This window comes from Microcebus murinus, chromosome 10 (genome assembly GCF_040939455.1).
Source record: "Microcebus murinus isolate Inina chromosome 10, M.murinus_Inina_mat1.0, whole genome shotgun sequence".
Taxonomy (NCBI): Eukaryota; Metazoa; Chordata; class Mammalia; order Primates; family Cheirogaleidae; genus Microcebus; species Microcebus murinus.
The window spans coordinates 25,495,047-25,515,466 of NC_134113.1; the positions used below are offsets into that span (position 1 = coordinate 25,495,047).

The 20,420-nt window shown below is 38.4% G+C and overlaps 2 protein-coding genes across 3 annotated transcripts in view; one reads left to right on the forward strand and one right to left on the reverse strand.

The window, feature by feature from the left end:
- The window catches only part of CEP83 (centrosomal protein 83), a 127,691-nt gene extending 120,429 nt beyond the window's left edge, over positions 1–7,262 (forward strand). For both annotated transcript variants that reach the window (XM_012775275.3, XM_076007102.1), the window contains 3 exons: positions 1,814–1,917; positions 5,365–5,551; positions 6,585–7,262. In XM_012775275.3, coding sequence (XP_012630729.2) covers positions 1,814–1,917; positions 5,365–5,551; positions 6,585–6,689 — 396 coding nt within the window. In that variant the 3' untranslated portion in view covers positions 6,690–7,262. The remainder of the gene's footprint in view (positions 1–1,813; positions 1,918–5,364; positions 5,552–6,584) is intronic.
- A 626-nt stretch (positions 7,263–7,888) lies between these two features.
- The window catches only part of PLXNC1 (plexin C1), a 144,453-nt gene continuing 131,921 nt past the window's right edge, over positions 7,889–20,420 (reverse strand). The window contains exons 24-31 of the mRNA XM_012775273.3: positions 18,981–19,035; positions 17,084–17,115; positions 16,879–16,986; positions 15,598–15,761; positions 14,450–14,597; positions 11,677–11,817; positions 11,519–11,593; positions 7,889–10,373 (exon numbers count right to left, since the gene is read on the reverse strand). Of these exons, the coding sequence (XP_012630727.2) occupies positions 10,269–10,373; positions 11,519–11,593; positions 11,677–11,817; positions 14,450–14,597; positions 15,598–15,761; positions 16,879–16,986; positions 17,084–17,115; positions 18,981–19,035 (828 nt within the window). The 3' untranslated portion in view covers positions 7,889–10,268. The remainder of the gene's footprint in view (positions 10,374–11,518; positions 11,594–11,676; positions 11,818–14,449; positions 14,598–15,597; positions 15,762–16,878; positions 16,987–17,083; positions 17,116–18,980; positions 19,036–20,420) is intronic.

Here is a 20,420-nt window from a genome sequence, read left to right on the forward strand (position 1 = left end):
TATTTTATCGGATGTTCTAGCTAGTGTAATAAGGCAAGAAAAAGATACAACTATAAAAATTGGAAAGGAGGAAGTAAAATTGTTATTCAAAAATGATGTGATTGTGTATGCGTAAAATGCAAACAAATCTATCATAAACTATTAAGATTAATTTGAATTTTTTAAATTGCTGGATACAAGTTTAAGTAACATCCATTATTTTTCTTTACCACACACAACAATTAGAAAATAAAATATGTAAATGCCATTTAAAATAGCATAAAAAATGTAAAATACCTAAAGACAAATCCAATGGAAATGCATGCATGACTCCTACATTGAAAAACACAAATATTACTAAGAAAAATTAAAGAATGCCTAGATAAAGGGAAAAACTATACCATATTTGTGATTTGGATGATTTGGTATTATAGAGATGTCAGTTCTTCCTAAATTGATCTATAAGTTGAATACAATCCTAATCAAAATCTCAGCAGGTTTCTTTGTAGAAATTAGAAAATGGATTGTAAAATTTATATGAAACTACAAAGGACTAGATTAGAATAACCAAAGCAATCTTGAAGAACAACAATAAAGCTAGAGGTCTTATACTCTCACACTATTAGATATCAACACTTATTATAAGCTACAGTAATTCAAACAGTGCGGTATTGGCATATGGATAGACAAACAAATGGAAGAGAGTCCAGAAATAAACCCACAAATATTTGGACACCTGATTTACTATAAAGGTACCACTGCATTCAATAAGGAAAGGGTCTTTATCTTACCCTTTATCTTTTAAATAAAGGGTACCAAGTCAATAGGTTATCCTCGATTCAACCTCCATTTACATGAAGTTCAAAAATAGCAAAACTAAACTATACTAAAATAAACTAGTTGATTACCTTCTCAAAGGACAGAAGGGCTAGTGATCGGAAGGGGGAAAAGTAGGGACACTTCTGGCACAGCAGTGCTCTTGATACCTATGAGGTAATCACACCAGCATTTGCTTTGTGGTTTTTTTATTTAGCTTTATATTTATATTCTGTGCATTTTTTCTATAAGCTTATTATACTTCAATAAAAAGAGTTAGAAAACAAATACCTAAAAAGGTTGTGGCTTGTGAGTTTTAACATTATAGGTATATTTCTATTAAAAAAACTTTATAAAAACTGAAAAAATATTATTTTGATATTCTCCTTTTGCACTATACTGGACTTTTCCATATTAGTTAGTGAAACAATGCAGTATATACTTTTGGGAATTTTTCCTTTTGTGTATTGTAAAGTTTAAATTTTTTCCTTTTAATATTTAGAAAGACATACTTTTAAACTGAGATGCTTCCATAATCTGTTTTACCTTTCTGATCCTTTAATTTATTGCTTTTGTAGTAATTTATCAATTGTAAATTAATATAAATTATATTAATTTTGAGTTTTCAATTTTTTTAAACACATACCTTCTGGGACAATGAAGAGCTTGTAATTTCTTCTGAGATGACAGGCAGGCTCATTAGTAAAATTTGACTCCTTTTTTGGATTTTTTTGTTTGTAGCAATTTAGTTATTGATACCAACTTTTTGATTTGGCATTCATAATAGTCCTATTTGTCACACTGAGGAGATGAGGTAGATCTGTGGTTTATTATCTTTGCAATTTCCAATAAGAGCCATATCTACTAATCTTTGTTCCTGGTGAACAAAGAAACAAATGTTTCCTCACTGAAAACATTCACCTCTAAATAATTTTTTTGGTGAGTAACACATTCTCTATATAGTTTTGTCAAATAAGAGATTATGTATTAAACATTTGTTCATATTCTCTTTTTCTAGAGAAAATCTCTTCATGAAAACAAATTGAAGAGGCTGCAGGAGAAAGTAGAAGTATTAGAGGCAAAGAAAGAAGAATTGGAAACAGAAAATCAGGCGTTAAATAGGTAATGCGTTTTTATGTGTATCTAACTCGTTATTTTGATGTCATAGAACGTTGTTTCTAAGTATAATGTACTTTTGATATTTTCTTTTAAAATATACATTTAAATTTTTTCTAAAACTATTTGATAACTCCTATTATTAATTATCTTTCACTTTGTTTTTTTTAACTGAATGTTCCTTCAAACCAAAAGGTCTCTATCACAAGGCAGTTGCTTGGGTTATGGTTGGGACTGACATAAAAGGTCAGTCACTGGCTTCAGTAGCTAGGAATGGTGTGAGTTCTTCCTGCCGAGACAATACAGTTGTAGCTATTGCATAGTTCTGGAAATTGGGGCTACAACTTTGAATCAAAGGTCAGTTTTTGGTTTCTTGGTGTGGAAAAATATTATTGGGGTATAGCTTCTGGTTTTGCAGTCACATCCAAGCACAGCTAGTAATTATCATCATTAGCTTTATTTTTTTCTCCTCTCCCTCCCCCCCCCCATCTCTCTTCCTTCCTCTTCCCCCCCTCCCCCAACTCACTCACAGGGTCTCACTCAATTGCCTGGAGCACAGTGGCATGATCACAGCTCACTGCAGCCTCGGATTCCTGGGCTCAAGTGATACTCCCGCCTAGCCTCCTGGGCAGCTAGGACTACAGGTGTGCACCACCACACCCAGACAGTTTTTAAAAATATGTGTAGAGATGGAGTCTTGCTACGTTGCCCAGGCTGATCTCAAACTCCTGGCCTCAAGCAATCCTGCCTCAGCCTTCTAAAGCACTGGGAATATAGGCGTTGGCTTCTGCATCTGGCAGCGTTTTTTAAGCAGAGAAGATTTACTTACTAAAGGTGGCAGTGGCATTGGATGACCCATTTAAGTTAATCTTTTTGAATTCAGCTAATTAGGGTGGCTTTCAGGACTTCAGCTATTAAAGTATTAAACTTTTCTATAATGGAAATTGCCTATAATATCATGCACTGATGTTTTATAGTGTGTACTGGTGTTCTCTGGTATAATTATTACCAGTTTTGTTTTTTTTAATGTATATTGGAGAACATTTAAGAGGTTTCTAGAATATGGAAATAATGCCAAACTTCTAATACTCTGTTCCAAAGTAGGAAGCCACCAAATTGATTCTAAAACAAAATTCAACTTGGTACCTCTTCCATAACCATTAATGCTGAAATACCGTCAATTCAAGATTGGGCAGCTATGGCAAAGATCATCTAGTTTTGAATGGTTTTGAAACTATATTTGATTACTAGTGTGATTGACAGTCAGGAAAGTCATGTCTAAAAAGATGATCTGTGAAGACCTGGAAAGTTAGCTTTTTTCTTCATGCCATTTTTTCCTAAAGTTGAATAGCTTCATCTTTGTAAATAAGATAAACCGAAGTGTTTTTCATATTCTCATAGTCAACACTTAATGATACCAGAAGGGTATGGGTTTTTTCCCCATACACAAAATAATCAATTCTCCAGTGGACACCAGCTGGTTGTCCTATAATTCAGTTGTAACACTATTATCTGGAGATAGCAGATGCCACAGGTTGAGGGCTCAGGCGCACACAATGGCTCTCCACTTCAGAATACAATCATAAGCCCCAGGGAGTTCCCATGACTCCTTCCTTGTGTTCAGTTAATTTGCTAGAGCAGCTCACAAAACTGAGGGAAATACTTTATTTACATTTACCAGCTTTATAATACTTTATGATAAAGGACATTACAAAGGATACAGATAAACAGCTAGAGGAAGAGATGCATAGGGCAAGGCTTGTGAGAAGGGTTGTGAAGCTGCCATGCCCTCCCCAGGCATGCCATCCTCCAGGAACCTCCACACATCCAATAACCCAGAAGTTCCCTGAACCCTATACTTACGGGTTTTTATGGAGGCTTTGTTACATACATAGGCATGATTGATTACATCATTGGCCATTGGTGATCAACTCAACTTTCAGCCCTTCTTCTTCCCCAGTGGTCATAGGTAGAGGGTGGGGCTGAAAGTTCCATCTCTCTAACCATTCCATGGTCTTTCTGGTGACCTGCCCCATCCTGAAGCTATCTAGTGGCCCCCAGCCACCATTCTTCTCATTAGCATACAAAAGACACTCTTATCATTGTGGAGATTCCCAGGGTTTTAGGAGCTGGAATGGGGTAGAGACCAAATATGTATTTCTTATTATATCACAATATCATACCTACATTTTAAAAATTAGGTTGAACTGTATGAAAGTCTCTATATTTGACCATATTTCACCTGGAAAAGTGGCAGTTTCATAAGGTTCAACCCGTCATTTTCTCGGCAGTTGGCCCTGGAGCAACATGGGCTTAAACTGCGTAGGTCTGCTTATGTGGATTTTTGTCAACCAAACATGTATTTGCAGAATGTAAAATCTGCATATATGGAAGGCTGACTTTTTCTATATGAAGGTTCCACAGAGCTGACTTTGGGAATTGAGTATACGAGGGTTTTTGTATACGAGGAGGTCCTGGAACCAATCCCTCCCACCGAGAGACAACTATATTTTTATTTGATTCCTCCTGTAAGATAAGGCACTCATTTGGTTTAAAGAGTCTCCTTTGAGTTTTAGGATTCATGAATTTGGGAGAGGGGATGAAAGTAAAAGTATCAAAGATTTAAAATTTTTGATTAATTAGCGGATGAAACTTTGTGAGTTGACAGCTTGCAATGCTGATAATCTCATATGATTATGTCAACGGAAAAAGCCAAGTCTGCAAAATAATTTTAAAGAGATTTATTCTGAGCCAAATTTGAGGACCATGACCCAGAGCCACTGCCAAGAGGCCTTGGGCAAGTGGACTCGCTGTGGCTGGGTTACAGTTTGGTTTTTATACAGTTTAGAGACAAGGGTTTTGGGTAAAGCCATCAATCAATGTGTGGGAGGCATACATTGGTTTGGCCCAAAATGGAGGGCCATCTTGAAGCGGGGACTTACAGGTTATAGGTGGGTTTAAAGATTCTTTAGATTGTAATTGGCTAAAGACAAGAAGCTTTTTCTAAAGACATGGAATGTTTTAACATAAACTGTTTACCAGAGATAAGCCACCATTTGTTGCAAATTGAGGGCGTGCAGGTTTGTCTTGCATGCCCTTGGCCTGTTAATGGGATACAAAGGAAGTCTCCAAGAAGGGATGGGGGCATGATAAGGCCTGTCTGACCTCCCTCCTCCTGGCAGGCAACTTTGCCCTTGAATATTCCTCTGGCCACGAGGGGGTCCATTCAGTCAGCCGGTAGGGGTTGAGCATTTTAGTTCACAATTAAGATGTAATGTCATTTTTCTGTTTATTTTTCTAGGTAAACAGATTTGTATCTATATATGATATATAGATAAATCTTAAAATTTAGAAATCCTTCTCTTCCAATTTAAAATCATATTCTCTGAATCATACAGTTCTTCAATACAGTATAACTGTTAAAGAACAGAAACACCTTTTTTTCTTTTTAAGACAAAATGTTCCATTTGAAGAATATACAAGGCTTCAGAAAAGACTAAAGGATATACAAAGACGACATAATGAATTTCGAAGTCTAATTTTGGTTCCTAACATGCCACCAACAACATCCATCAATCCTGCTAGCTTCCAGTCATCAGCCATGGTTCTAGGCATGGAAACATGCTTTCCTCATATGCAGGTACAAGCATTTATTTTAGGAAAAAGTTTGTCAGAGATTTCTGTAGGTTTTTACCTATTTAAATATAGAGTTAAAACTCAAATGTAAAAATGTGATCAGTGCTCAAAATTTGCCACAAAAATGACATAAACATTTAAAGCCAGTCAGTTTTAACTCCTTCCTTTTCATTTACCATACACATTTGCTGAGAAATAAAGTAGACTTGAATCTCTTCTGTTGCTTAGCCGTAGTACTAGGAGTGAAATCTCTGATTTGGCAATAGAAGACTCTTTATTAATGAGTAATGAGTCTTTGAGTAACCTAGAGTTTGTAGCTTACTCATATACTAATTACTACTGAGCGTTTATTAATGCAGTGAACTATACATTTTCCATACAATATTTAATACTAATGAAAAATGCTTTAAGGGCAGATCTTTTTCCTAAATCATAGAGAAGGAAACTGAGTCAGAGAGACTTGCCTAAAGGTCATAGCTAATAAGTGACAAAGTTAAGTTTCAAATCTAATGCTTTCTGAATCTAAAACCTAGGCTCTTTCTATTGTGTCAGGCCTCTGAGATAGTGAAGGAATCGAATTGAGTGGTTTTCAGAGGATAGACTACTAATAAGTAAATGTTTTATAATGTTGTAAGAACAGAAGATTTTAGTCACTGAATTTAATCTCAGGCTAAGTGCTTTGGAGTTTAATAGCAGTTTACTATAAAGAGTCTTATTACAGAAAGTTGCCATTTAAATATGCCTGGGCCCTGCATTATTAGTATATTTCTGATTCACTCCTTGGTGAATTTTACACCTAGAGAAGAACAGACTTTGGGTTTTGCTTAAGGCTACAGCCTGAAGCAGGAGAGAAGTGAGAACTAGTGAGTAGTTTAGCCCCTGCTGCTGTGGTTTTAGACTGCCACAGTGGCCATTTCCTTGCCAGATGTTACAGGCCTGTATAAAAGAGGCAGACTCAGCCTGCTGCCTTAAGAGTTACTTTTCTACAAGGTTTTCTAACAGTTTCTTTTGCTGTGCTCTCTCTGCATAACTTTAAGGAGGAACAGCATCAAAGGGAACTCTCTCTACTTCGCAAAAGACTGGAAGAACTAGAAACAACACAAAGAAAACAACTAGAGGAACTTGGACCTCCTGGGGAATGAGGTTCTTGGAGAAAGGTGTCAAGACTAAAAGAGGTGAAATCAGTGACTCTATAAAGCTTGAAGGTTTAACATTTGTGGCATTTAGATACTTTATCACTGTTTGCCAAAATACTTGAATGTGCCTCAAGAAAAGGTACCAGCTACATGCTGTATTGCATGCCTATCAAGATTTCAGGATTATACTAATGATGACAAGTGATGCATTAAAAGAAAGTTTCAGAGAAATTTAGAATATGTGATTACCCTTTGAGAATGTAAAACAAAAACTAAAAGGAACTAATTAGGGAATCAAGTTATAAAATTATTAATTTTGTTGAATTGTTTTGCCTGAAATATGCCCATCTTGAATTCCTTTTCCTCATCTTTGAGATGCTTGGCAAAAACAGAGTCAATAAACATCATCTGGTTTACTTATATACAAAAACTTTAAACGAGTTTTTGAAGAAAGATGACAATTTAAAAATCAGCATAAAAAATCTTAAAGGTATCTCCATTCATTATTAAAAGGCTACCTTTTCTAAAAACTGTGCACATAATTTATTAAAGAACTTAATAAATATTTTTCTAACTGTATTTTGTATTTGATTTTTTTGAGCATATAACGTATATTTAGCAATGTAGAAGATCTTACCGAGTTTAACTTTGTTGAATTAGTTTAGAAAGTAAGTACAAATAATTAAATCCTGTGGCTGTATTAAATTAGGGGGGGCATTGATTGTAAAACTTGAACCCAGTGGGATCTCTTTAGAAGTATTGTTGCCATTTAACTTTGCTTCCCACTATTTTGGATCTAACCAAATAATGGTAAATGTTTTATTTGTGTTCATAAATATGCCACTGTTTTCTTTTCTTTTCCCCTACTGTGTACCCTTCAGAAGCTTTTTATGTAACATCTTGTAGAGAAATTCTACTGAAATAATTTCATGTCAATGAGGCAGAGCTCAAGTCCGGCAAACTAAGTGGAGAATGTTCATTATCCAGAAATCTTAATCAAAAGTTGAAGTTGATGATGGAGGTCAGGAATGTAATTCAGCAGCCCTCAGCACCATTCAGCAAGACACTAGGTTTACTTACTCCATAATATGGCTACTTATTCACACAGTGTGTACAGTGACACCTTGTTCCCGAAAAAATAATTTCGATGGAGCCACTTAGAATAAAAAATAACTAGTAAACTGAAAAAAAGACACAGTCCAAAGTTACATCAAAATGTTTATTTTTGGATATAGACATTTAAAACATTCATCTTCAAGAACAGCTTCAATCAGGTATACAATAAGAAATAGACTTTAAATCCTAATACGGAAAAGGTAACAGAATTAACTTTTAAATGCTGCTGTAGACACTAGTGTTAGAAAAAAAAAGTTTATAAATGGTTTTGCACCAAAAAAATACGCAAAGAAACTTGAAAATAGAAATCGTTTGCCATTTGTTTCTGATGCTGTTTAATATAGACCCAGTGACTGATTGTCTTCAGCACACATCTAATTTGGCCATTTACTGCTTTTGGCTAATATGATCCAAAATGTGATCTAGATAGTGCTTTTCACTGGAGGATTGACAAACACGCTACATACATTAGTGAATCTCCACACCACCTCAGTGAGGTAGGTTAGAAATATTATACAGAAATTGAGGCACAAAGAGGTAAGTGACTTGCCCAAAGTTCCCAACAGCACAGTCCCTGGAAGAGGAGGTAACTCTCTACACAGGACTCATGTGCCAGAGAGCTGGACAGGGACACCCTCGTGTAGCATTTAGTAAATACTTAGATAAAGCTGTCGCTGATCCTTTGAGTTTTCTGTACCCTTAAGAAGGGGAAGTCTTTTGGGCAACTCTCCTACCCTTGGCTCTCAACTCTCCTACGATTGTTCTCTTATGAACTCCTTCACCTCTTTGAAGACTGTAGCAGCCTTTTATGGGGACCAGACCTCTCACCTTTATACTTATATGTAACCTATTTGGTAGTATTTTTGAGGTGTGTCCATTGGACGGACAGTGGTCAAAAGCGAAAGGATTGGGAAGGTGCCTATCAGGGCAGTAACTGCTTATTTTCTCTGATCAGTTTGTTGAGGTATCACCTTTCTCTCTCTTTACCAGATACTAAGGAGCAAAAAAAAAATTGCATTTATCTAAGACAACTTCATGTTTAAATCCTGATGTGTTCCATACAGTATTGGTAAATGATTTGAACGAATATGTGATCATGTTTGATTTGACTTGGATTTGGCCTAGATCAGGGATTTGGAGCACCAAGGGTAAAAGGTGCCTGTCACAAGAAAAGCTCGAGTTGCCAATTACACTTTTTACTTCTTCTGGTTTAATAGAAGGAAAACACAGTGGTATTAAAATTGGTCATGAGCAGCAAAAATTCAGGAATAAAAAAATCAGCAATAAAAAGACTACAGTATAACTGGATAGAGACTTCTTTAAAAAGAAAGGTATGAATAAAGTGGGTATTTTAAATTCTTTCTCCTGTGAGGAATACTTTCCAAAAGTACATAGTAAGACTAAGATACCAAGATGTATACTAATATTTTTTGGGCCTTGGGCCTCAAATATATATATTTATATATAATACTCCAGTGTGAACAGCAATTTGATGAAATGTAAAATGTATTTTTTTTTTTCAAATCACACACAAGTATTTATAACCACAGGGTTCACCAGAAACCTAAAGCAAGGAGACACTAGTATCTTAGAAATGCAGGATTAGGGGAGTAAGTTACTCTTTCCCAGATAGTTCTGCTCAAATATTTTGAAGCAGAACTAATGATTTCTTTGTATAATACCCAACATGTCCACTATCCAAATACATTATGAAACAAAAAATGAAGGGGAAAAAAGGAACATGTTAGGACAAAGTGGGTAAAATGCTGTTCATTTAAATAAAGCCCACTCACTCTCCTTGCTTTAGAGCTCCTTGATGAAATGGAGGTGAGTTGGATGGGATGCAGTTGGTGACCACTGAAAAACACGAGCCCTTTCAACAATGTTGCAACACTGTTAGTTTTTGGTTTAAACACACACACTCACAAATGCTAAGTGTACACACTACCAAATTCTGCGGTCAGCTTTTCCAAGAACTACTGGGGAAAGTTTCAATGCTGCAAATCCTCGAGGTTGCCCTGACACCTCCACCTTGTTTCCAAATGACTCATTTCACATTTTGTTTTGAGCATTGGCAAGTATCCCTTTTCTGCAGAGGTGCAGTGTAGTCACAAGTGCTACATAGCTGTAGTTTTCAAACAAAACCACTTATATCATTGTGCTTAAGTGGAGACTGTAGTTACAATACTGACACTTGCTTACTGGCCCTGTATTCTCTGTAAACAAGGAGGCTGTTTGCAACAACCACTTCAACTCTATTTACAGAAGGGTTCCCACAGTATACACACAGGCACAACAGTTGGTATGCTTTCTAAAAGCTGTGCATGTGCCTTGGTCTCTTAAAAAGACAGTGCTCAAAGTGGAACCTATGTGCAAACAAGAAATTAACGACACAGAGTAGCTCAAGCAGCCATTTTGCTCCCAAGTCGTCTGAAGAACTTTGCCAGATTAAGCCAGGCCCCAGAGTGCTTATATCCACTTGCATTTCTTCTTTTCATCAAATAAGACTTTTACATGCAAGAGTTGTTTCTGAGCTTCTTCCAGCCCTCGTTCTCTTTCTAGTTTATTTAGAATCTGTTGACAATTAGAACAGTTATTTTAGATATTGTGGTTTTAGCATTACAATTCTGTTTTTTTGCATACCTGATGCCGTGAGTGGTAAAATCTGTATGAAACAGATGCCAACATTTTCTTCGATCATTTACATACTCACTTTGCAAGTTGTTTTGCTAAGTCATTATCACAGGATCAACAACACTTTGGCTTAAAATAGAAGCTTGCAAGAAATACCAACAATTTGCTTACAAATATGGGGCCAGGCTTCCAAGGCCCTGCTTTATGCATTATGTCACAGCCATTCCAAGCACAGCAAGCATTCCTGGGCAGCCAACATGCAGGCAAGTATTTCTACTTAAATGCAGCAGGCAGGGCATCCTGGTCAGAGACTAATACCTCCCTCCCTCCCCCCTCCCCACCTGGGCAGTGTAGTCCCTCCTCTTCCCTCCCCCATCCCCAGTGCTCCCCTTCTCTCCCCTGACCCCTGGAAAGAGGGATGCTTATCATGTTTAAGGAACTCATTGCCTCTACCCTACCTTAGCGCTTCACTTGATCTTCAAGTAGCAAATGGAATTGGTGAGCTATTCTCACCATTGACATGGATAGCCTGTCCCAGCATGACTGAGTGGGGGGGAATCAGGGAAGGGGGAATTAACATATATTTGGAAACAACATCTGATGAATGTGTCTGTGTGAATTCCCAAAGAAAAAAATCCAGATTAAGGAGAATTAATCATAAAGGAGAATGGTTTATTGAAATAGTTGCTTAAGTTAGAAATGTCATATAACTATTGAATACAAAACTAGGCAATTTAACAAGCTTAGCTTTCATTTTTAGCAGATGACAATCAAGCATAAGCTGGCCCTATGTAATAGGGCCACTACTTACTCAAAGCTAACTTGAGTCAGTGTGGCTGTAGGCCCCATGACCTCAAATGTAAATTCAGGCTGGTCCAAAGGTGAGCAGCATGATAAAACGGTAAGAGGGGGCAGCCGTGTATGGGGTCTGGCTCAGTGCCAGCATCCCCCATCTCAGACAGACTTCCTGGCCTTCCTTTCTGGCCATTTGGGATGCCAGAGCTGTCCTGAAACTTACAGAATGCTATAGCCAAGTCCTTGTGATTGATTCATAGGTTAAAATACAATGTTATTTAAAATCTTACCTCATCAAAATATTTTACGATGTATTTGTAGATTTCTGTCAAGGCCACTTCTTCATTAAATTCATTTTCATGTTTCTAAAAGAAAGGCTTGTTTAGAGATTCTGAAATAACTTTTTATGATAAAGTAGTAACCAAATATTTCTGCTTTCTAATGATACCTTAGATTCCTGAGTTAAGAATTCTTCCATTTCTGAAGGTGACAATGGAGGCAAATCCCTGATTGCTTTGTAATAAGATTTTACTTCTTCTTTGTAGGTTGGGATATCCTTGGCATAGAGAAGTTTATTAGTTGGTGCTTCCTGAAAAAAAGCAACCACCACCAAAAGAGTAAAAAACCATGGGGAATTTATAACAGTATTATCTCCTGCTAACAAAGCTTCATGCAGTAGGCCTTAATAAATGTTGTTGACTGAATGACTGACTGCCATCTAGATAGTTCTGGTGAGTCACTGTTATTTTCAGGCAGATTAAATGCTAATATATTCTGCCTTCCTCTCATAAAAGAACTAAAATTATTATTTTTGCATGATTTTGAGTTACTGTAACAATGGAACTTATTTCAATCATAGTTCATTACTAATGGTTGTAAAAAGCCTGAATTAAAACATTTGCTCTCATCCTCACCCACCAGTGAATTTGGCATTTATAAAAGACTTGATTGTAGGTCTGATTGAGCCCTTTATATAACCATGAAACTGGTAAGTAATTGGCAGTGGCAGATTTTTCAGCTTGTCCCTTTTATTTCATTATTTTATCACGATCTTCCATTTTCCTTAAGGAAGTTCATAGTCATTAATTAGTATTGGTGGTTCTCATATCTGATTTTGCAAAGGTCCCCTGGAAGTTTGAATGTTTTAGTGTAATTACAACAGTGATAAAATAAGTAAAGAATTTTAAAAAGTCATTATTTTTCACAAAATTCTGCTCAGGGTGAGCAGAACATAGGTGAGTTAATGATAGGGCTAATGTCCCAGTACATTTTAAAGAGCCCGAATCAATGACTTGATCATGTATTCTGAAGGATGCCTAAACTGAGATCTTCTCATTTGTCAATTTAGGTAGAACTCAGAAATCATGTGACTCATTCATTCAATAAACATTTATTTACTAACCGTACACTGTGCACAGGTATTGAGTATACAGTGATAAAGTGCCTGCCCTTGAGAAGCTTACAGCCTAGTTGAGAAGACAAATTTACACTGTGTGTACTGTGATACAAGTAATTAGCAGCAGGGGGTAAAGAAAAGGACTGCAGAGTTGGACAAATCAGAAATCATAATTCCGCTTTGTGTGGTCAAGCAAGATTTGTAACCCTCAGAACATCAATTTCCTCATCTGTAATAACTATTAGATGTGGTACTTGTGAGGATTAATTGACATATACCAAAAACATGGCAAACAATCTATACACAGCTATTTTGACTGTGAATAAGTAAACAGCTAAGTGTCTTTCAGTGTGCTAAGATGAACTTGATTAGTCAAATGAGGAAAGCTCACAAAGTAGGTATATTTAAACTGATCTGAGTCTCCTACGTTTTCGAGTACACATTAGGAAATCATGTTTGTTGAATAAGTGAGTAGGATTTTACTAGATGGGTTGTGAGACAAAAGCTATAGCGTAGAGGGTATGTCTAGTGTGCAAGAAAATGATAAGGCCAGGAAAGAGACCTGGAGCCCATCAGAAAGCACCCCATGGCACTGTGAAGCCTTCGGCAGGTAGGTAATGGGGATTATTTGCAATTTTTAAGAAGCAGACTGACAAGATCATATGTATGTTTCAGAAAGATAACCTGAGACACTGTGAAAAGGAAGCATTTAGGGGATGGGTGGGCAGCAGGGGCAAGGACACCAGTTAGGAAACAATTATTATCCCAGTAGGCAGGGGATGAGGAAGAAGGGACGGAAAACATGTTCAAGAGAGAAGAGAGCGGTAACCAGTTGACTGGGGATAGAGGTTGGAAGAAAGCAGGAGGAAGGAGGAGACAAGACAATGTGATTTTGCAGGAAGAGTGGTGATAAAGAGTTTAGATTATGCCTAGGAGTCTGTGGCACCTATGAAACATCCATCACTGTTCATTCCGGGTACTCTTAAAATCCTTCTGCCAAAGACATGCTTCTCAGCATTCAGAGATAATCCACTAGGTACAGATATTACTCAGTTTAATATATTTTAGAGTGCTTCAACTATGACCAAAACATCTTTCTTCGCTTTCTTGGGAATTTTGATCAGCAAAGAAAACTATAAGAAAGCAATATTTATGCTTTGATTATAAACTGACAAACTGGTATTGTTAGAAATCTCAGGCAAGATTTTCTTCTCCATAAGCAATTCGTTATATTCAAATATACTTTATGTATATTCAGATGCAATTAATTTAGTTTCATACGATTTCACACTTTCGGTTAATAGATTATCTATCTGTGTTCCATAGGTTTTTCTAGGAAACAAAATGCATTGTAAAGTTTTTCCCAGGTAGAATTTTGTAATACAGTGGGGCTAATTATTTTTGTTTTCTTTCTTTCTTTCTTTCTTTTTTTTTTTTTAAGAAATGGGGGTCTGGCCTTGTTGCCCAGGTTGAAGTGCAGTGCCATGATTATAGCTTACTGCAACCTCAAGCTCCTGGGCTCAAGTGATCCTCCTGCCTTAGCCTCTGGAGTAGCTGGGACTTACAGGCACATGCCAATTTTTAAAAAAATGTTTTAGAGATGAGGTCTTGAACTTCTGGCCTCAAGCAATCCTCCTGCCTCCCAAAGTGCTGGGACTACAGGCATGAGCCACCATGCCTGGCCATTTTCACTTTTTAAAGAAAAGCAAATTTACAGTGATCCTCATTGACTATATCTTTTTGGCTGATGTAGAAATGCTAACAAGAAAGACTGTGCATCAGACTCATAGGAGTATGGACAAGAAATACACAAGCTGGGCCTTACCTTCCCCAGTTGCTGCTCTGTGAGAGAAAACGCGTCCATGAATGCCTGGGCAATCACTGACAAACAACCATCTATGTGTGGTGTCTTCTTAATGTCAAAGACAAACTGAGGGTTCTTCAGGATGTTAACCCAGAAGCGAAGAGGAAGGCTGTTCAAAGAGAATAATTCTTTTCAAATAGGGCCATTCATGAAGCCAAAGGTCTGTTTATTACAGTTTGTAAACAGGCAGTTTTGTCCTTGTTATTGAAATATACAAGTCTGCTTAGCCAAATATACCAAGCAACAGATGGCAGCATCACTCAGAGAACAAGAAAGGGTTAAACCGACGGAGCTACTGCTGAAAGGCAGGCTAGAGGAGAAGTTTGAAAGCGGCCATAAGAATTCTTGATCATAAGAGGTTACCAGTGAGAACATCACACTGTGATCTCTAGCACCCGATGCCTTCTATGTCACCGCCAAATCTCACCTGGATTATTCTCCCCCAACTTCTGACAGTTTATTCTCACACAACTACCAGTGATCCTCTCAACACCGAATCAGACCACGTCTGTCCTCTGCTCCAACTCTCTGAGGCTCTCCACCTCCCTGGATCTGGCCTTCTGTACCTCACCCATTCCAACTCCACTGGACTCCTTGCTGTTCTTCCTGCATGCCAGGCAAGCTCATGCCTCCTGTCTGCTCCTCTGCCTTCCTGAAACTTTCCTGTCCTAGGTATGCCTTGCCTGTGCTTAAGGTAAAATGTTGAAATGCACAACACAAACCTTTGGCTAGTTCTCATGGTATCCGAGGACTGCATTTGATATAATAAAAGCAGAAATTCCTATACAGAATCAGAGCTTAGACAGATAGCTTGGAAATTACAAAGTAGCTATTTTAGTGACAACTAAAAGAGCCTTCTCTAATGGATAAATGATATGATGAAATATTTCTCATCCTTTGCTGATCAAGCTAAACTCGTTTTAAAGTTCTAGACAATGTCTTTTTTCCTGCATTAAAGATAATAGAGTTTATAGGAATAGTAACTAAGCAAACCAAGCCCAAAGATTATGAAACAGAGATAAATGAATCCTTCTATAACAATCTATACCCTCCTTTTAGTTAATATCCTGTTCCAGATTCTTGAAAACAGTAATCAACTACATTCCCACCTGTTTGTTTTCCAAATATGTACGACATCAGGATCAGTGATTTTTTTGTTTTCAGCCTGGGCATCCAAAAAGTCAAAAAAGTATTTTATAGCAAATGGGGCTCTGCTGTTGGGTAAACTCCAAATGCTTCTAAAAAGTTTTTCAAGCACAGAGTGAATTGCCACCTGAAAGACAGAGAACATCAGATTTGGGAGATTAAATGTAAAAATGAGGCCAGTACTCATAGTGTGCGACATAAGTCCTGAAAACCCATGCCCTGGTTTACATTTGGTTCATAATCTTCTTGCTGATAACATCGTTTACTCAACAGGGAGGATATCTTAGAAATGGCTAGCAGTCACCAGGTCAGTTGTAGTGCTGTATACATAACTAATAAAAGCCAAACATCCATAGCTTCTCAGTTTATGTTCAGCCTGGAAAAACCCAATCGATGCTGCTCTGTTCCCAGAATTTTTCCTGTTGCATGTATTTCCATCATAGGGTTTTACTGTGTACTTTCCAAAGCATTTGAGTTTTTTACAAAAACCAAATAGGCTGAGCTCTGTGGCTCTGTGGGACAGCTGAGAAAAGCAAGAGGCTTGGACTGTCCTCTGCCCACTAAACAAATCTCCTAGCTCTAAGTAGATTCTTTGTTATAATCTGAAGAAGCATGCCCATCAAGTTACCAGGGCCAAGCATAGATAATAGCATTTATATTGCTAGTCATTTTAGAGGGGAAAAAAAAAGATCACTGCAGACTTCTGTTAATTCCACTAAAAGCCAGATAAAGTAAAATTTGCTCCCGATTTGGTATTCTACTGGCTTTCACATCTGACACTTTTATGTGAGCAAAATTCTTAATTCTAAAATGAAAAAAAAAAAAAATCAGTAAGATTTACTAGGTTTACAGTCACTGACCCTCCCCATCCCCTTCATTTTATTTGCATTTCAAAGAGGGAGTTTTATTGCTCATCTATAATAACCAGTAAACAAAAAGGAATAATTACGCAGTCAACCTAAAAAATAACCTAGTGAAATGGTGGGTAAAGGGACTTGGAGCAGTATTAAATCCCTGATTGAAGATGCTACAGTAGAAATTTTGTAAAGTGCTGTTATCTTTGCAGTTTATAAAAACAAAACAGGAGAAAGGGGGTAGGAAGTGTTTACAATTTAAACTTTCATTTTGCTTTGCTAGAAGGCACAAGGGATTTGTAACATTTTCACACTTCAGTGGAAATTAAGTCAAACACATCATACACCCCCAAGATAGCCGTAAAAGCGCTCCCAGAACAGTAAATGTACCTTGGTCGACAGCAGCTTTGTCAGATACATTTCTTTTACTTTGAACTTGTGCTTCCCTCGATGTCTCTTTCCTTGCACATCTTGGAATGCTTCCGAATCTGGTAAAATCTAAAGGGAAGACAGAGTAGAAGCGTTACCCAAGGAGACCATTCATGCTACAGAAGGCATGCAATTCAGCGGTGAGCGCAAGAAAGCCTGAACTCACCAAATGGCAGTGGTCGTCAGAGTATTCCACGTCTGAACCCCAGAGAAAGAGGGAGAGAAGACAGTCCATTAAAAAAACAACCACAGGCTAATTGGCCTTCTCATAAAAAGCCCCATTTGTGCATAAACCGAGGAGGAGGTTACTTGGGCTCTTCACAGCTACATTTTTCCCCCTGCTGCATCTTAACAGTGTGAAGATGGGATGGGCTAGGGATTGGAGTGGGAAGCAGGTTCCCTGCCCCTGGAAGTGTTAAAACAGAGGCCGCGTGATCTGTTGGCTGGGGACGGGTAGGAGAAATCATGCCAGATTCATTTAACATAGGTACCTGGAGCATCAATGTATGTGCCAGGCAGGGGCCACCAGGCCCACAGCAGTGAGTAAGATAGGCTTAGTTCCTGCCCTGATGGAATTTATATGCTAGCCAGTGAGACATCAAACTACTTATTATACAACTAATTAATTACAGTTGTGATAAGGATTGTAAAGGAGAATAATATACTAAGCAAGTATCTAACAAGAGGCTGAATCTAGTCTGGGAATTTTCTTTGTGGGAGGGATATTTAGGCTGAACCTAAATGAACAGATTGTTAGCCCAAATAACAGGCTCTTCAAAAGGCCTAATCTTGGCCGGGCACTGTGGCTCACGCCTGTAATCCTAGCTCTTGGGAGGCCGAGGCGGGCGGATTGCTCAAGGTCAGGAGTTCAAAACCAGCCTGAGCAAGAGCGAGACCCCGTCTCTACTATAATCAGAAAGAAATTAATTGGCCAACTGATATATATATAAAAAAAAAAAATTAGCCGGGCATGGTGGCACATGCCTGTAGTCCCAGCTACTCGGGATGCTGAGGCAGAAGGATCGCTTGAGCCCAGGAGTTTGAGGTTGCTGTGAGCTAGGCTGACGCCACGGCACTCACTCTAGCCTGGACAACAAAAGTGAGACTCTGTCTCAAAAAAAAAAAAAAAAGGCCTAATCTTTAAAGCCTAAAAAACACAGCTTTTTCACTTTTTTCAACACCAGAACATCCTCCTTATGTCAGAGTGATAGCCACCCTCTGCAAGATGTCTCCACTAGAGCCACATGTAGTGATGGAAGGTGGGGGTTTCCCCAAAGGGGTGTCCTACAGCCTACCAACTTGTCCCACTTCTATAACCAGGAGCCCCGTACTACCTGCTTGGACTGCCCAGATGCTGGGGCCTACCCTGCTCTTTCTAGTAGTGAATAACGAAGGAAGCCCTACATCTGGCTGGTTGAGAGGGATTTTAAAACCCTAGGTCTTATTCCAGGTTTATCTCCAGAGACATTGTATCCCAGTCAAGACAATCAGTTCTCAGCCCTCATAAAGGTTCTGGGCCTCCTCTCACACAGTGTCCTCCCACCCTGAGGCTATGGGGGGGGAGCTAGAAGGTGTCTTTCGAGACTGGCCTACTGACTTTCCCATAAAAGCTCCCTCTTTAGTTTGTCTCTTCACTTTCTGGGAATTTCACAAATGGACTTTCTAAGTGGATTGTCTGGTTGTTCAGTCCTTGTGGGGCTGTGTGATTATCTGCAACCTTCCCTCTCTGTCTGCCAGGGGATTCTCCTCTGTTAGCCCCATCCTACCAAGGAGATGGAAAAAAGCTGTAAGGCTGAGATTCTGCCCTGAGGCTAGGGCTGCTAAGAGGCAGCCACTTCCTCAGTGTTAGGCAGCCTGGGCCAACCACCATTTACAGTTTCCTCTCCTGGCCAGGCTCACATTCTTAGAACCAGAAACACATCAGAATGGCTTTTCTCAGCTTTCAGAGAATTACACTGCAACAACTCTATCTCACCTTTGTGGCAGTACATCTGAGAGAGGCAAATAGCAATACTTCATAAAGCTGGGTGAGAACAAAAGGTTAACAATATTATATTGGTTACCTGAAGTAAAATTTGCTATCTTCTTAAAGACTTTTATAGTGGATCCATTTGATATCTGAAACCAAAGATAAAAAATATATGAGTTTTCAAAATTTAATGTATTTCTCAACTTCACCCAGGAATTAGATGGCTGGATGGATTTTATATGCTGTTGCTTATTAAATCAAATATTTATCAAGAATTACTACATTCTGGGCACTGTGCTGGGAAGACTAAGCCATGTTAGGACAGGCCCCAGCCTCTCAGAGGTCAAGGGAAGCCTGGGCCAGTTTCATTTTTTTGAGGTTCCTATTAGTTATGTACTGAACGTTTGCATCCTCTCCAAATTAGCAAATTGAAATCTTAATCCCAATGTGCTGGTATTAGGAAGCGGGGCCTTTGGGCAGTGATTAGGTTGTGAGGGTAGAACGCTCCTGATTGGAACAATGCCCTTCTAAGAAGAGACACTAGAGCTTATTGGTTCTCTCAGCTTTCTACCATGTGAGGAAACAAGGAGATGGCACTCTGCAAACCAGGGAGAGAGGGTCCTCACCAGATACTGAACTACCAGTACTTGGCCCTGACCCTGGACTTCTAGCCTCCAGAACCCTGAAAAATAAATGTTTGTTGTTTAAGCCAGCCAGTTGATAATACTCTCTTACATCAGCCCTAATTGGCTATGACACTATTGTATTAAGAAATGAAGAAATGTTGAAATAGGTTTTCAAAAATTGTGGTATTGGCCAGGTGCGGTGGCTCACACCTATAATCCTAGCACTCTGGGAGGCCGAGGTGGGCAGATTGCTCTAGGTCAGGAGTTTGAAACCAGCCTGAGCAAGAGTGAAACCCTGTCTCTACTAAAAATAGAAACGAATTAATTGGCCAACCAAAAATATATAGAGAAAAAATTAGCTGGGCATGGTGGTGCATGTCTGTAGTCCCAGGTACTCAGGAGGCTGAGGCAGGAAGATTGCTTGAGCCCAGGAGTTTGAGGTTGCAGTGAGCTAGGCTGATGCCATGGCACTCTAACCCAGGCAAGAGAGTGAGACTCTGTCTCAAAAAAAAAAAAAATTTTTTTTAAATTGTGGTATATAAAGCTGGTGTCTATCCTCTGACACAGCATTTTCATATCTAGGTCTATACTCAATAGAAATAACTACAAGTCCTGATAGCAAACTATGTGTAATTGCCCCATACTTGAAAAACCAAAATATCCATCAACATTAGAATAATTTAAAGCATATTCATTCAACAGATTATAAAATAATGAAAATTATCAAACTACTGGGTGAATCCTACAATCCTGATATTGAGCAAAAGAAGCCTGACACAAAAGAAGGCATACTGAATGATTCCATTTACATAGAGCTAATAAAACCCAGAGAGTCGAATACAATATTTCTACGTCAGGTATTTAGAGAAGTGATCAGGAAGGGCCAGGGCCAGGAGGAGGCTTCCATT